The following is a 16,575-nucleotide window of genomic DNA, read 5'->3' on the forward strand; positions in this document are numbered from 1 at the left end:
CTGGCAGGAGTCCAGCTGGCGCGGGTACAAGAGCAGTGGAAGCAGCACAGCGCAGGTTTCCGAGTGGGCAGCTCTGACCTGGCACAGAGCCCGAGTACGTACTCGGCTCACTAGCCTGCTCTCTCTTTGCTGCCGCTGCCGCCTGTGCTAGCTGGAGTCCAGCTCCCTCCGGCTGCAGGACATACCGGGTGATCTAAGCCACGGCCCCTGCGTCCGCCTTTCCCGAGCTGTAAAAGGGGATGGGAAGCCACTTATTCCCTGCAATGGCCTCCGGGCAAAAGCTCAAGTGATGCTTTTCACTAGCTAGTATAAGAGCAGTAGGGAGGATAAGACCCCGCTGGGGGTCCGATGGGCACCTAGATAGAGAGGGTGCCTGGGCGCTTTCCTTTGCAGCTCTCTGGCTGCTCCTGGGGTCGTGGGGGCGGCCGCAGTGCACACTGAGCAGAGTGAGCGGGGGCGTTGCTTGAGGGCGTAATTAACCAAAGGAAGTTCTGACCTCGTGTGCAGTGCAGTCTCGGTGTGGATCCGAGCGCTCCGGGAGAGCATGTTCTGTCCCAGCACCACAAACCGCTTGCCTGCTAGGCTGGGAGACAGCCTGCCCGAGGGCCGTGACAGACACTCCTTCGTTGGGAGTGTTTAAAACTACACCAGCCAAACGCGGGACGCCAGACTATGAGGAATCACCCGCATTGCTCCACAGCCTGACCAGGGCTTTTCCTTCTCTGGTTTCCATCAGGAGCTGCTCTCAGGGCTTAGCGCTTGGCTGATGTTCTCTCCTGCCTCTGACACCCAGAGAGGGGCGAGTCACCGCCAGCGTCCCCACCACTGGTGTGAGGTGCTCCCGAGGCGTCTCCCCACGGCGGACTTCCAGGACCTGTCACCCTGGGTCCCCGTGGAAGAGGCCGCAGGACTTTGGTTCCAGGCCTCCCACCCGATTGCCATGAAGCGGGTAGAACGTTCTCCCTGAAGAGTGAGTCGGCCCCCGTTTGGGCCGTGGGAGCGAGGCGGGCGTTTCCCAAGGCGGGGTCCCGGGCCGGCTGCGGCGCTGTTGTCTCCTGGGCCCTGTGCGTGTGAATGGGGTGATTTCATCTTCCCCTACTGAGTCACTAGTACCCTGCCCTGGCTCTTCTCTCCTGCAAGGGAAGTACCAACCCTGTGAGCTTCCTGCTGATAGCAACCTCCCCGAGCCAGCTGGGGAATTGTGCATCTCGCGCTAGGATCTGATCTCTCTCTTTTCCATGTCCCACACCCACCCCTCCCTCGGCCCCCATCCCTTAGCTAACGCAAGACTTTCCATCACCCTCTGATCCTAAATAGCGATGGACGCAGATCTGGAGGGTCCTTGCAGCTAGACACCCAGGAATCTGCGCAGCAGCTGAAGTGTATTGCATTGATGTGCAGGCCTTTCCCCGGCATCTCTGAGCATTCGCTCAGGCTGTTAGGTCTGGATATTGGACTAGAAATCTCCCGGGAAAAGGCTTTTCCTCTGGGATTTCTGGCTCTCTTTGGAAATGCTGCCACAGTAGCCTTTCCTGTGCATCATCTCGTTCCTCTGCACTGGATCCCAGCTGGATTGGGCAGGCGCGGGATGTGTAATGAGCAGACCAGACTAAGGATGTTTTTGGCACGTTCAGCAGGACGGCAGGGAAGGGTGGAGTTAGTGGTTTGTGGCACGGCCGAGCAGCATGGACTCGTCGCCGCGTTGCGCTGTCAGCCAGCCATGAGGCCAGTTCGCCAGAGTGGCAGCGTGCAGGCCCCGGGCAGAGTTTCAAGATGCCATGTGGTGGGATTTTCAGAAGTGCCTCCCTGGGCCCCCAGTGGAGTGGGACTGTTAGACCAGCGCTAGGTGTTTAGAAGCCCCGCCCCCCACTGCTGTTCTGGGGCCCCTCCTGGTTTGGGTGAGATCGCACCAGCAAAGGCAGGACCACGCGGGGAAAATCCTGTTGATGCTCCCAGTAGCCAGCGTCTGCCTGACATGACATGACTCTCCTGTGTGCTTGTTTGCACTCAGCTCCAGTGCTAATGGGGCCGGTCCATCTGTATCGCTGCATCTCCTCTGCTCAGAGCTAGTTTGGATTTGTGCTGGTGCTAGCAGCATCATTTCTCCGTAGCCTGTGCCTCGCCCTCTGGCCCGAAACCCTCCTCGTGCCAGGGATCTGGAATGTTATTTCTTCTACACGCTGTGTCCGCGCGGATCAAAAAAACAGCAAGAGAAGAGACTGCAGCCCTCTCCCACCAGCAGCCCTGCTACACATCGTATTTAGCTTGGAGCCAGACCTAGGCAGGAAGTATTTGGAGGTAGACTTGATTTTGGAAACCAAATGAAATGAAGAAACACACGCTCTCCAAAGTAACCAAGGAGAGAGAGAGACAGGGAGCAGCGGGGAGAGAATGCTTCAGGCATAATAATCTTAGCAGGGGCCTGTGCTCATTTCTTTGTCTCTTCTTAATCTCTGGGTTTGATCTGGGCGAGGACTCCTGGGGCGGCACCTTCGCCCTGGACAGGGCGGGCGCAGGAGGCATTCATGCCCCTGTACCTGGTCGCAGTCTGGCCTTGTCGTCGGCCAGGAAGGCACGACGTCGTACCAAGGCCTGTACCTCCCCTTGCGCTATGCAGCAAGCCAGATCCCCAGCTGCTGTGAATTGGTCTGTCTGTCCCTCTTAGCGTTCTGCGCGACTGCCCATCATGGTGTTCTCCGAGCTCCTTCCATGTTAAATCAATAGCAACTTCCCAGTGGTTTTCAGGGAGTCTCTGGCTCTTCTCTCTTTGCTCTGGAGTCAGTGGATCTTTGCTGATTCACACCAGCAGAGGGTCTGGCTCACCCTTAGCCCTGATTCTCCTCTCTCTGGTTCTGCTCTTCCACGGGCATGTATCCTCTGACCTCAGTGGAGCTGCTCCGATTTACACTGGTATCAGCGGCAGGAGGAGCAGGCCCAGTTCCTATGTAGCAGCCTTTGTCCGGGTCACCTCCCATCTAACTGCCTGGCCGAAAGTCCAGGAAAGCCATTTGCAGGCCCATTCATGAAATCTGCGCCTGGCCCAGCTGGGTCCTTTGTTCTGTGGCCCCTTCGTTAGTGTGTTGGATCCTCAGGCCTGGCTGGGGAGGGGAGGGCCTGTTGTGATCCTCTCACCCGACCTGCGTAACCCAAACTCATCAGCCTTTGATTGGTGCTGATGTGAGTAGCCAGGTGCGAGCGTCCGCTGAAGTGCTCTCCCAGCATCCCCGCCTGTGCTGGCTCTAGGCCCTGGGGTGGGAGGGTCACAAAGGGCAACAAATGAAGAAGAGAGCGAGAGAGACCCGCTGACCCATGTGGCCCAGAGCTCGCTCAGCGCCCGAACGACAGCCCAGCTCAGGTGCTGAAAGTCCTAGGTTCCATCCCTGCTGCTGGCCAGGGCTAGTGCTGTTACAGCGAAGGAGAGTTAACCACAGAAATACCGACTGAAGGGGCCCTGGGGATGACCCAGCAGGTTGAGAAGGGTCACGTGTCCTCCCCTTCCCAGTCACCGGTTCCGATCATGCGTGGTTTGTAGCTAGATAGGGCTTGAAATCTGCAGGGTTTTCACTAGCACCACGTGCAGCTGGGCTCTTCTCTCTCTGCACTCTGCCTAGGCGGGGACCTCGGCACAGCCAGGCGGCTGGCTTGGGTTTCTCTCTGTCAGCTCCCGAACAGCCTGAGGCTGGCCTGGGGGTTTGCTGTGGTTGCACCTGTGTTGGCACGTCACTGCCACCAGGAAGCAGCAGGGCATTGAGGCAGCTTGTGGGGCCCCCACTGATGGAGGGTTCTCACCTGCGGGACGATGCCTTCTGGGGCAGTGAGTGCAGGGGGAGTTTATTCTTAGTTCTGTGCGGGGTGGGGTCGCCCTTGCCTGCATCCAATACTGGCTTCTGGGCTAAACTCAGGCTTCATGCTAGCTTTGCGCGTGTAGCACTGACAGTGGAACACCAGAGTTGAGTTTCTTGGCACCTTGTCCCTTGCAGGCCAACCCCTAAACTGGGTCAGGAGCTCTGCCCAAGAGGTTAGAGGGGACACAGTGGGGAAGCAAGGCAAGAGGAGGCCCCGGGGAGACTGAGTGAATGTGGGGTGTTGTGCAAGCTGTGTTTGGTTATTGGATATTAAGGTCAGTAAAACTCCAGTTTTAACACAGGTCTCCACTCCCGTAGCCCGATGCAGTACGAGGCATGTGACACAAACCAGGGTACATTTATGTATATAACTGGGGTGCTGGGAGGCAGTGAGTACTGGCCTTGGTTCTGACATGGAGTGTACCCTTTGTAACCCTGACCCATGTCTGTGATGTGGTAGGGGATAAAAAGCAGTCTCTTCCCAACCTTCCCATGCATCTCTCCCACTCCTCTGCTTACAAACTGTGCATGCTGTAATAAGAGAGAGCGAGCAGTGCTTGGAGACCAGTTTAAATTTCATTCTGGCTTAATTTGATGAACCCTGTTTGTCAGCCCTCCCATTCTTCCCTTGTTAGCATCGGGCCATAAACGTTTGGAAGCCAGGCTCGTTTGCGGCCGTCTGGCTGCTTTGGGTAACGAGGGACAAGCCAGAAGGAAACCAGAGCTCGCTTTTGTTGAAAAATGCTGACCGCTGAAGAAGTCCGTTGAGTAATGATGCCGGCTCTGAGCAGAGAGCAGCGGAGTTTCCCTGCAGGGAAGAAAGCATGGCTGTGCGAGCGGGGAGTTGGGTGCGCAAGAGAGTGTGCGCTCACACACCTAAGGTGTGTGAAAAGGTGCTGGCATCCCTGGGAGCAGGGAGGGAGGAGCATGAGACCATGCATTTGTTTGCATTCGCGAAGGGGCAATGGCACAGCACTCTGGGAAGGGGTGTGTCACTTCTCCTTCTGCCACTGGTCCTATAGGCGATAACAACTTACTGCTGCTGCTGGCTAAAGGAACTGTTCCTTTAGCTCAAGTGGTGGAGGTCTGTGCTGTGGGGGTGGACATCCCAGGTTTCGGACCTTGCTGACATTGTATGCAGAAGGTGTTACAGAGAGCTGAGCATGGGGGTGAGGGGTTTGTCTATCCAAAACACTACAAAGGTTTGTGTGTGCCCTCCCTCCCTCCTCCCCCCTTTAAGGGCTTCTCATAACACCATGGGAACCATGGGTCCGATCGGAAGTCAGTGGAAAGGCTCCTATTGACTTCCAAGTGCTTTAGATCAGACCCGGTAAGAGCAAGGAGGAGCTGGCTTGGGGCTGTTGGCTTGTAACGTGTAGCCTCATTTTCCCCCATCCAGCCCCCTCGTTTTCTATATCCAGAGATAGTAAAAGTGACCCCAGGGCGTCCCTCTTGACTTGAGTTCCTGGATCTGCATCTCTGCTACCAAACCTGCCAGCTTCCGTTCCTCTTCAAACCACAGAGGAAGCTGTGACCTCATCAGCGAGCGAAAGGGAGATGCTGAGCCCTGACGGGGGAAGTAGAAGACGGACGGACTTTGCCAGCTTGTTTTAAGCGTGGGTGCAGTTCTTGGGCCATGCAGGTTTAAATCAACACAATGTCAGTGACTTTGATGGATCAAGGTCAATTTACACTAGCTGGGGATCATCATTGTACACATTCCTGATCTGGAGTTGTAAACCTTTTAATTAAAATTTTTTAAAATAGTTTTGATTCTCCTTGAGCAAGGGAAAAGAAGAGGATTGAATCCCATCCTAAATAGCCCTCTCACCTCCCCAGTTTTATTTTTCTAAGATACAGTTTGCCAGAACAACGAGAGAGAGCTCGCGGGAGAGTTCTTCAGGCTTTCTTTGCTTGAAGCTTCCCATTTTGATTGCAATGGGAAAAGGTCTCTTTGCAGAGGCAGGACCCTGTTGGAGGTAATTCAGCCAGTCCTCTGGCAGCCCAGTTTGCACACTGAAACCCAGTGGCTAAACGCTATGGAAGTTGTTGTGGAAACAATCTCTCATTTGCACCAGTGCAGCCACGCCCCTCGTTCAGGAGCCCAGAGGTCAAATCCTCTCAGGAGCTGGCCTCAGATAAATTACTTCATTGTGAACAGATCACCCTGTCCCTTCTCTCTCAGGGCTGCCAGGCCATAGAGAGAGATGGATGTCTGTATTGCATCGACTTTTCAAAGAAGCTTTCGTAGCATTTGGCCATTAGCGTTATAATAGGTGAATGAATTAAAGCCTATTAATGATTTATACACCTTGTATAGCTCACTTGCTTAGTGTACTAACAGCTTTCTACTGCTACAGGCTAATGGAGGTACTCCTTTAGCTTGGGAGGTCGAGGCCTCAGGTGCTGAAGGCCCTAGATTCGGTCTGTAGTGCGGACCTGGGGTAGGCGCTGTTGCAATCGCAGGCAGTATTATCCAGTGGCTAGAGCAGACCGCTGGAAAGTGAGAATTCTGAGTTCTCTTCCTGGCCTTTGCCACCGAGTCACTTTGTGCCCTTAGCTTCATGTGTTCTCGTGTGTCTGTGCAGTGGATAATCATGCTACCTCCGAGTCCCTGAGCCTTCATTCGTTGTACCGTGGCTTGAGAGCTTTGCAGGACAGGTGATGTCAGAGGCTACAGGATAATTACCCCATAGAGCTTGAAGGGCCTTTCAAGGACCATGTGTCCAGGGGAAAGAGCTCAAGCGACGTTGCTCGTGATCAGAGTGGCTTGGACTGTCTGATGGGATAATGGGCGGCTGGTGGCAGCTGTAGCTGTGGAGTTCTTACTGGGAACTCCAGAGCTAAGCACTGTCCAGCCATGGTCACTGGTGCTGCTTTCCCAGGGCTAGGACAAGGGATCGCCATACATCTAGCAATCTCTTGCGCTGGGCAGAGGTGCCGAGGAGTGGGATCCTGACAGTGGTGGTTCTTAATTATTTCCCTGCTGAATGGGATTGTGACCCTGAGCGATCTTGGTAGTGGGGGCTTGGCTTTAAGTGCCAGGCACCCGCCGAGCACTGCATGTACCAGCTCGTTCCCCCTGGAGTGCTCAGTGTTGTGATATCCAGCAGGAGTCTGGGACTGTTTAATTGTCCTGCGAGTCAGAGGGACAGGAAGTGGGATGGATCCAAGGAGGTCGGACATCTCCATGATTTTGGGGATGGGCCCTGGCTCCCATGGGTGAAAGGGAAGGGAGAGTAAAGGTCCTAAAGAATATCAGGTAGGTCTTGGGGGCATTAAAGATCTCAAGGAACTTTCATAACCATAGGGGTTTGCTTTGCTGTACTCGGCCAAAATGCCCCCCATCTCTGATGCCCTCAGCCCCAGAGGTGGCTGCATTTTGGTGGGGCTCTCGTGGCCAGTTTGTGAAGAACGTCACATCCTTTTTGATGGTAGACGTCCTGTTGCCATGAAATAGTCTTTGTTCAGATCTCGCCCCCGCGCTCTGCACTGACCTCTGCTCCAGTTACACCGGGGTAAAGCTGCAGTAACCGAAGCCAGTGGAGTTACTCCAGTGCTCTACCAACGAGAGCAGAGCATGGCCCCGCTCTCAACACATGGGGCACTAAAGGTCAAGCTGCCCGATTGTTTTAGCTCCTTTTTAATTGCCAGGAGGTGGGAAACCACAGCTTGGTCAGTGCCAGCGGATTGGCCCAGGCAGGGGTGGGGCGGGCAAGGAGTGGGTGGTCCCAGAACCCACAAATACATGTTACGGCTCAGCTGGTTGCAAAATAAGAAACCAGAAGAGAGGGAAAGCGTTGGCTGCTATTTTTTGCTGCTGTTTGTTTTTTTTCTCCATCTGCTTTTCCCTCTTTTCCTGTGGTGTAAAATAGACCAGGTGGGGCCCATGGGCCTGGAAGTAACCTACATATTTAGGGCCTGGTCTTTAGCTGATGTAAATCGGTGCAGCTCCCTTGACTTCAGTGGAACCGCGCTGCTTTACACCCGCTAGGGATCTAGCCATCAGGGTCTGATCCTGCAAGGTGCTGGGTCCCCTCAGCTACTACTGAACTCACTTTGTGGGATTGGGTCCTTAAATAACATCATCCTCATTAGGATGTGTCCCAGATGCCCAGCACCATGGTATCTGGGCACAGTACTGTCTGGATGGGAACTCATCATGGATTGCCCTTCGTTTGGGGATGTGGCCTCATGGTTGTGACTCGTGAGAGCTTAGCTCCCTGCCATCCTTGGGGAGCCCTGGTGCGTTGGTCCCAGCCTGTCAGAGCAGAGGGAAGGGCCCAGGACGAAGGTAGGAGAGGCAGGGGCTGGTGGAGGAAGGGGGGGGGCAGAAGCGAAGAAGAGGAGTGGATGCTACGGGGGGATGGGGATGAATGGAGCAGGCCAGGAGAAGCGCGCTCTGGGTTCACGTTTCCCACCACAACGTGATGTCGCCTCTTGTCTTCTGTCCTGTTACTGTACAATGTTCGCTGCTCACAGCACTGCCCGTGGGCTGATGGCTGTCACCACACACACACAGGACCCCCCAGGAGGAAAGGAATACTCGGGCCAGACCCCGGCACTGCGGAGTGCTGCTCCATGCCTCTCCCCCTGCTCTCCAGCCTCCATAGCCGGGGCTCCTCCGCTGCCTTCCCTGAGGAGCCTGCCCAATTGCTCTTGCATGTTGGAGCCTTTTCCTAGCATATGCCTCAATTCCAGCCTGCTGCCCTTTGCCCTGTCTGTTGCTCGAGAGGTTGAGTCTCTGCTGCCCTGGAGGAGTTTCCAGACCGTGTCCTCCTGCATCTTCCGGATGGGTACAGCGAGCGTCCTCCTGCCAGCACGCCTAGGAGAGGACGGGCATCCACTGGCATCTTGCATCTGAATCGCAGGCCTGGAGAGGGCTCTCTCCCCCATTCCAGCCAGTGCATGAAAGTTCCCTCTGAGCCAGAGGGAATGACTCATTGGCCAAAGCAGGAGATTCCAGCTCCGTGGATTCCTGGGAAACATACATTCAGCCCCCTGAAGAGCCATCTCTGACCTCCTAGGCAAGCACAGTTCTGTGCCAACAGCTCTGCGTGGCTCTTTCAGAGGAGATCTTAACCATGGCCGTTCTCGCTGCACGCTGGAAATCCTGCAGGGCTTCCGGCAAGCTGCCCCCTGTCTGTCTGACTATGTCCCGGCTCCCCCAGAAGTGGCTGCATTTCAGAGGTGATTAATGTAATTTCTGTGTGTTTTGGGGCCAGGCCAAGGCCCCATGTACTCAGCAGCAAGCTGAATTCTGTGGCAAGAGCCCTCAATTCTGCAGCGGTTTTGTTTCAATGCAAATCCAGATGTTTGAGATATGAAAATTCACATTGTGATCAGCACAGCAGCTCTTGGGTCATTTATCCTGCTGAATTCAGCTCATTGATTGTCCCCACAGCTGCAGCTTGGGATGCCAGAGACTTTTTCATGGGCCATGAATGGCTGCATCCCAGAAATGGCTGGAGAGATGCTGGAGGTTTGGGTCACTAGCTGAGAGGCAGATGGGGCTTTTGGCACTTGGAGAGGCAGTTTGGGATTGTGGGTGAAGCACAGTAACTAGATGTTTCTGCCAAACTGATCGGTGGTGAAATAGCTCACAAGGTTAATATTCAGACTGCCCTCTTCGGCTCTCAGTTCACACCTCTGTTTCAGGCTCTCTGCACACTCAGGCAGGCATCACTGCATTGGGTTACATTGCCAAGGTTTCCTTCAAAGCCAGGAGGGCCAGAGGGCGTTTCTGGAACAGAAGCAGAGACTATAGCGCTCAGGGGACGGATTCCACTGCTTGAGTATGTGGGTCCACATGTGCAGAGCTTGTGTAGCCCTTGGGGGTCCTGCAGGATGGCAGTGCTGTGGCCAGAGCAGTGTGGCGCATCAGAGCATATTCTGAAGCCTCGTCTAAGTGCCCTATGAGATGGAGCCATCATGTCCTGGAGAGATGATTCCCCAGGCTAATATGCTGCACCACTAGCAATTTTGCTCAAGCTCATCCCCTTCCTCCGACCGCGCTGCCCCTTGGACTACCCTGGCTGGCCCCGCTCCAGGTTCGGAGCTCTGGCTTACAGGCTGCAAGGGGAGGAACTTGGAGAGCAAAGATGGCCAACTTCCAGTGGGGGTCATTGTAGTCTAACCCCCCTCACTTTGCTCCCGGAGCCCCCCGAAGGAGGCAAACGCTGCCTTCGCGTTGGGTTTTAGACACGTTCTGTCGGTTACCGAGACTTTTTGTCCGTCCAAACAGCAGGAAGCCATTTGTCAGCACTGGGCTGGGAGGTGGCAGTTGCAGAGCTTCGTAGCAGGGCTGCTGAGAGATCACAGACAGCTGTGGGAAAGTGACTCACTGGGGCGGGGGTTGCTGCTTCTCAGAACCAGCGTCTTCTGGCTTAGGGGCTTAGAAGGCCGCTGTCACTGTAGTATCTCAGGGCCTCAGTCTTTACAGGCTTTATCCTCACGCCTCCCTTTGCAGGTGAGGCGAGGTGACTTGCCCAGGGTCACCCGGGAAGTCTGTGGCGAAGCTGGGCACTGAACCCACATCTCCCAGGGCCTAGCTAGTGCTCTAAGCACTGGACCATCCTTCTGCCTGGATCATCCTGCCACTCCTGCAGGCTTCTTTGTCAGCGTGGGGCTGGGTCTTGCACACATGCCCCTCCCTCTGCCCTGCCAGAACAGAGATGGGCAGTGAGCCGACCCCCAGGCCCCCTTCCCCCACCCAAAACTAGGATCCCGGTTTTGTTCTGAGGCTCTGACAAGTTTGTTGGTCTTCTTCCCCCTACTCCCTTCGGTGCTATGTAATTTTTTTGCTCCCTCTGCACGTTGAGGTTGTGGTGGTGGTTTGATTCCCACCCCTCTGCAGTGCAGAGCATGTTTGCAGGGACCAACACAGCGTGCTGCCCTATTGCAAACTTTGCAGTGTGATGCTGCTGCCTCAGTGATCTGGCAGCGGATCCATGGCAATCAAGGGGTTAACTCCAGCACAGCTTCTCCCCTCTGCTCCTTGGCAGGGCTGTAAATGGGCTATTTGTGTCAGAGGCCTGTAAAGCATAGGCTGCATCCCCCTCACAGAGAGGGTAATAGCCTACTTCTGCTGCCAGCTAAGGGCATTGTTCCTTTAACTTAAGTAGTAGAGGTTTGCACTTTGGTGCTGGGTTCAAACTCCGCCCAGGCCCTGTGGTGGAGATCATGCCCCTGGAGGAGACTAAGGGAGGCCTGACAATGTGGGGGGTGGGATTCACACCCCAGGCCGTGGCATTGGAGAGTTTTCTTGTTGCGATCTCTTCCTTGAGGAATAGCATTTAGAGAGAGATCTTGCTGACTGACTGTGTTTTAGGTTTATTTCTCCTAAGTCCTTGCACCTGGCCCCTGGCTTGAGCCTATCTGCGTCTGTCGTGCCCCAGGTCCAGCAGCTCCCAAAGGAGGGGGGCAAGCAGATTTGGATTTAGGCATCCCTGACAGTCTTCAACCCTGGCCTTCACTGGTCAGGGACGGGTGGCGGGTATGTGGGTGGATGGGTGGGATTGTAGGAAGTCCAGCTTCCCCTGGAGTTAGATCTGAAATCCCCTCAGGTCTGAGAAGCCCCTTCTCTGCACCTCCCTCTGAGTTCCTGCCCTACTTCCCCAGCTCTGTGGGGGTCACCTGCTCCAGCAGCAGGACCCAGCTGCTTCCCCACTGCCCTCCCGCCTCAGATCTGGCCCGGATCTCCGTTCCTCTTGCCTCCATCCCCCCAAAGACGTTACAGGAGTGTCCCATAAGCGGACAGCTGAGATGGGAGCCAAAGGGGAGGTCAGAAGGGGGCAAAGCACTTCTGGCTCAAAGGCCTTTTGGGAAGAAGCTAGAGGTGGTGATTCGTGCTCAGTCTGTGTCTCCTACTCCCAGAGCCAGAGAGGTAGGGGAGTGGGGTCCAGGCAGCAGCCAACCCTACTGGCTGAGCCGTGCTCCTTTCCCCGCCAGGGATCTCTGTGAGCAGGCCCTGGGTCCACGCTTTTCTCCAGGCTGAAATCCCTTCACTCCACAGCCCCTGACTGCTCAGCACTGGGGACTGGGGCAGAGCCGAGCAGCTCTCCGCCCCGTGGCCCCTGACTGCTCAGTGCTGGTGAGTGGGGCAGAGCCGAGCAGCTCTCTGCCCCATGGCCTGATGAGGTGAGCCACAGCCACCCTGTGGGGCAAATCACCATGAAAGCCGAGCATAGGCCCCAGCTGGGGCTACGCAATGCACCGAGTAACACCGATGGAGAGGGGACAGACAGGGAACAGGGTCTTGGGGCTGGGAAAGGCCGCAGCCTTGGTTTTTAATGGCTCCCTCTGTGGGGCTGCACTGGGGGAGCTGGTTAGGGGCTCTGGGTTTGGCATATGCGCTCTTGGCTCCCCTAGCCCTATCCCCTTCCCCAGGCATGGCTCTTCTCTACCACCACCCTCCCTGCCCACCCCCCTACTCCCCGATCGACCCCTCCCAGTTCCCCTCCTGTTTCCTGGGTGTGCCTAGTTGTGCAAACGCTTAGTGAGGTGTGCGCACGCACAGGGGTGTGTGTCTGTGTGTACGGATGCGGTTGTGGCGGTGTTTGCGTGGCCTCGGTGTGTTGTGTGTGTGTCCAGGGACACGTCTGTGTGTGTGCAGTCCATTGCGGTGTCTGCCTGCGGGGATGGCTGGCGTCTGTGCTGTGATTCGGCGGGAGGGGCGTGATGCTAACGCCACGTGCCGAGCGAGAGGGGCCTGCAGGGAAGGCATCTGCATTGAGGCTCTCGGTAGATCTGCAGAACCGGTGCAGCGAGAGCACTCTGCTCCCACGGCCTAGCCTGTAGCAGGTGCGGCCACCACCGGGCTGAGCAGCCAGCCCAGTCTGACTGGCAGGGTGGCGATCAGTGCCAGGGACCACGGGGTTTTCTGTGCCATGGATGCAGGTTGGCTGCCAAGCAGCCATCAGGTGGCCCTGGCTGTCGGTCACTACTGGCCTGGTCTGCACTCGGTGTAGATGCCTGGAGCAGAAAGGCCCCAGATGTAATCCTCCAGCCCCCATCTTTTACTGGGCTAGTCCTTGCCCCTCTTAAGCAGTAAAATAAGGAGGGACTAGGAAGACTTGGGGTGCTCACTGGGTTCTCTTGTTCTCTCCCAGCAGGCTGCTGTCGCCAGACTACACCGAGACGCACTATGCAGCCGGCGGGCAGCCGGTGACGCTGTCTCCCAACTACACCGTGAGTAGGGTGCCCGGCATTGCCAAGGGCAGAGATTTTGCAAAGGTGCTGGTGACTCTCTTTTGTCTGAGTCAATGCTAAACTGGTGCCTGGCTCGGGGTGCTGTGCTCCTGGCCACGCTGTCCCTTGAATGACCTGGAAAGCTCAGGATCTGCTGCGGGCGTTATGGGTCCGGTGGCACTTCTTGGAAGCCTGGGAGTGTTTTGTCCCAAGCAAATTCCACCCAGTGCAGGTTATTGCATTCTACCTATTTATAACCCCCTTCACTTCCTGTCCCAAACTATCATGTGGTGCCACTGTTGAACGGCTGCCATGTTCCACCGCAGAGGTGGCTGCATTTCAATGGTGGGCAAAGTGATACTTGTGTAGTGCTTGTACCTAATCTGGGAAGAGGGGATGGGAAAGAGAGGTTTTACAATGTGTGCCTAGACAGCCCAGCTGGACTCTGGGGATGTTGGGAGGTGCTCAGATATCATAAGTCCCTAGAGAGCTAGCTAGACAGCTTCATGCTTTGTACAGTGCTTTGGGGTCTTGTGGGATGAGAGAAGGTGGGTAAATGTAGAGGTCAGGTAGTTGTCATGTCTGTCCAGTCAGTCATGGAAGAGACTGTCAGGTGTAAATCAGGCTCATTCCATTGAAATCACCAGAGCTTGCTGATTTACACCAGCTGAGAATCTGGCCTCTCTTTCTCTCTAGGCTCCCTGCTGCCAGCATCTTTCACCAATCGGTGACGCTCCACCACTTGCATCTCCTCCCTCTCACCAGCCTGTATCCTATCGCCTCCAGATTGGAGGTGGTGACCCTCCAGGGGTGCAGGCTGGTAAGAACGGAGGATAGTACTGGCCGTGAGGGTCACCTCTTCTTCAATATAAGTCACAGCCTATAAGTCACAATACAAGCCAAACCAGAGAGAAGAAGGATGGTCCAATAGCCAGAGCTCTAACCCAACATGTGGGAAACATGGGTTCCATTCCTTGCTCCCCCACAGCCTTCATACTGGGTGACTCACTTAGCCGCTCTGTGCCTCAGTTTCCCCCTCTGTACCTTGGGGATAATAGCACTGCCTCCCAGGCGTATTGGGAGGATACTCCAGCAAGGCCTGGGAGGCACTCAGATTTGGGGGTGATATGAGGGCCAGATAGATCCCATAGATGCATAGACAGGCTTCCATCAGGACCACAGTGCAGGGGTGTGTATTGTTTGTGGAGATTTCTATGGGATGGGACTGTTGCTGTTCGCTTGCAGGCTCTCTGAGGAGCCACCGTATGTCTCTGGTTTCAGGAGTCCTGCTTTATTGGGGGTTGCTTATGGCACCCAGAAGCTAGGGGGACCCCCGCAGAGTAGTAATATAAACCCTTCCCAGCCGGGTTCTTGGGCACTGAATGGTCATTCATGACTTCAGGGCGGCTCACTCTCCCCATCTGACTGTGTTCCTGTGGGGAGCAGCTTGGCTTCTGCCCTGAGGGAGTGGCCATGGAAACACCCATAAACCAACACGCGCTGCGGGAGTGGAAACTGAGGCACTCTGCAGTCAAGCGACTTGAAGCAAAGCCAGCGAGTGTAGCCGCAGGAATGGAACCCAGGAGTCCTGACTCCCAGGCACCTGCTGTGACCACCGGACAGCGCACCCTGCCTGTGTAGTTCCAGAGGGCTGACATGGCTGTTCTGTTGGGGGGCCTCCAAGTGCTGTGGCTGGTTTATGGCACGGATTCTCAAAGAGAGTGAGCACTCCAGCTGACTTCACCCCCGCACAGGGGTGTTGTGAGGATAAACACATTAGAATGTCAGGTATGACTGTCACGGGGGCCATCCAAGCCCCTTAGACGGGCAGTCTCCTTACCCAGAGCTGCTCTTTTCATGTCTTGTCCACATAGTGCTGGGAACTCTGCGCTCCTGGCTAGATTCCCTTTTCCTTCTGTCTGCCGAACCCCCAGATCGTCGGCGCAATCTTCTTCTGCATGTGGCTTTCGGTGGCTTTCAAACCTAAACATTTCCATTGCATTTCAAACTTTGTAATTCAAACAATGCAGGGGAAATGCTGACAAATTTTATGACATTTTCCCCCTGTTTTTTAACCAACTCTAAGGGTATGTCTACACTACGGGATTATTCCGATTTTACATAAACCGGTTTTGTACAACAGATTGTATAAAGTTGAGTGCACGCGGCCACACTAAGCACATTAATTCGGCGGTGTGCGTCCATGTACCGAGGCTAGCATCGATTTCTGGAGCGTTGCACTGTGGGTAGCTATCCCATAGTTCCCGCAGTCTCCCCCACCCGTTGGAATTCTGGATTGAGATCCCAATGCAAGAACAGTGTCGTGGGTGATTCTGGGTAAATGTCGTCACTCAATCCTTCCTCCATGAAAGCAGCAGCAGACAATCATTTTGCCCCCTTTTTCCCTGGATTGCCCTCGCAGACGCCATAGCACGGCAACTATGGAGCCCGTTTTGCCTTTTGTCACTGTCACCGTATGTGTACTGGATGCTGCTGACAAAGGTGGTACTGCAGTGCTACACAGCAGCATTCATTTGCCTTTGCAAGGTAGCAGAGATGGTTACCATCCCTATTGCACTGTGCGCCATTGTAAATTGGCGATGAGATGACGGTTATCAGTCTTTCTGTACCATCTGCTGCTGTCATGGGGGCTCCTGGCTGGCCTCGCTGAGGTTGGCCGGGGGCGCATGGACAAAAATGGGAATGACTCCCTGGATCATTCCCTCCTTTGTTTTGTCTAAAAATAGTCAGTCCTGCCTAGAATATGGGGCAAGTCTACTAGAGAACCAGAGAGCACAGCCGCTCCGTGTCAGAGCCCCAGAAATCCCACAGAAATGATGAGCCGCATGCCATTCTAGGGGGTGCCCCTGCAACAACCTCACCTGTTGCTTCCCTCCTCCCCCAACCCTCCTGGGCTACCGTGGCAGTGTCCTCCCATTTGTGTGATGAAGTAATAAAGAATGCAGGAATAAGAAACACTGACTTTTTAGTGAGATAAAATGTCCTGCTATGATAGTCCAGGCAGGACATTAAAGGTGCCGGGGGTGGAGAAGCCCAGCATCCCGCTGCTATGATAGTCCAGGGAGTACAGAATCTTTTCTTTAGACATGAAAAGGGGGGTAGGGGCCTGATGTAGCTCAGGCTCCAGTTGCTATGATGAAGATGGTTACCAGCCGTTCTGTACCATCTGCCGGGAATGACCAGGAGTCATTCCCATTTTCACCGAGGCCAGCCAGGAGCACTCACGGGCTGATGATGACGATGCCAGACAGTACAATATGACTGCTATCCACCGGGAAGGGGATGCTGGTGTTGAGCGCTGCAGCACCCTGTTTACCAGCAGCATGCAGTAGACATAGGGTGACATTGAAAAAAGGCGAGAAACATTTTTTTTCCCTTTTCTTTCGGGCGGGGGGGGGAGGGTGTAAATTGATGACATATACCCTGAAACACCCAGGAAAATGTTTTTGACCCTTCAGGCATTGGGAGCTCAGCCAAGAATGCAAATACTTTTCGGAGACTGCGGGGACTGTGGGATAGC

The 16,575-nt window shown here is 55.0% G+C and overlaps 1 protein-coding gene across 1 annotated transcript in view; it reads left to right on the forward strand.

Moving 5' to 3' along the window:
* The window catches only part of ADAM33 (ADAM metallopeptidase domain 33), a 74,876-nt gene that overhangs the window by 24,296 nt on the left and 34,005 nt on the right, over positions 1–16,575 (forward strand). Inside the window, exon 4 of the mRNA XM_030563388.1 lies at positions 12,959–13,034. Within this exon, the coding sequence (XP_030419248.1) occupies positions 12,959–13,034 (76 nt within the window). The remainder of the gene's footprint in view (positions 1–12,958; positions 13,035–16,575) is intronic.

Source organism: Gopherus evgoodei, chromosome 5 (assembly GCF_007399415.2).
Source record: "Gopherus evgoodei ecotype Sinaloan lineage chromosome 5, rGopEvg1_v1.p, whole genome shotgun sequence".
NCBI classification, from domain to species: Eukaryota; Metazoa; Chordata; order Testudines; family Testudinidae; genus Gopherus; species Gopherus evgoodei.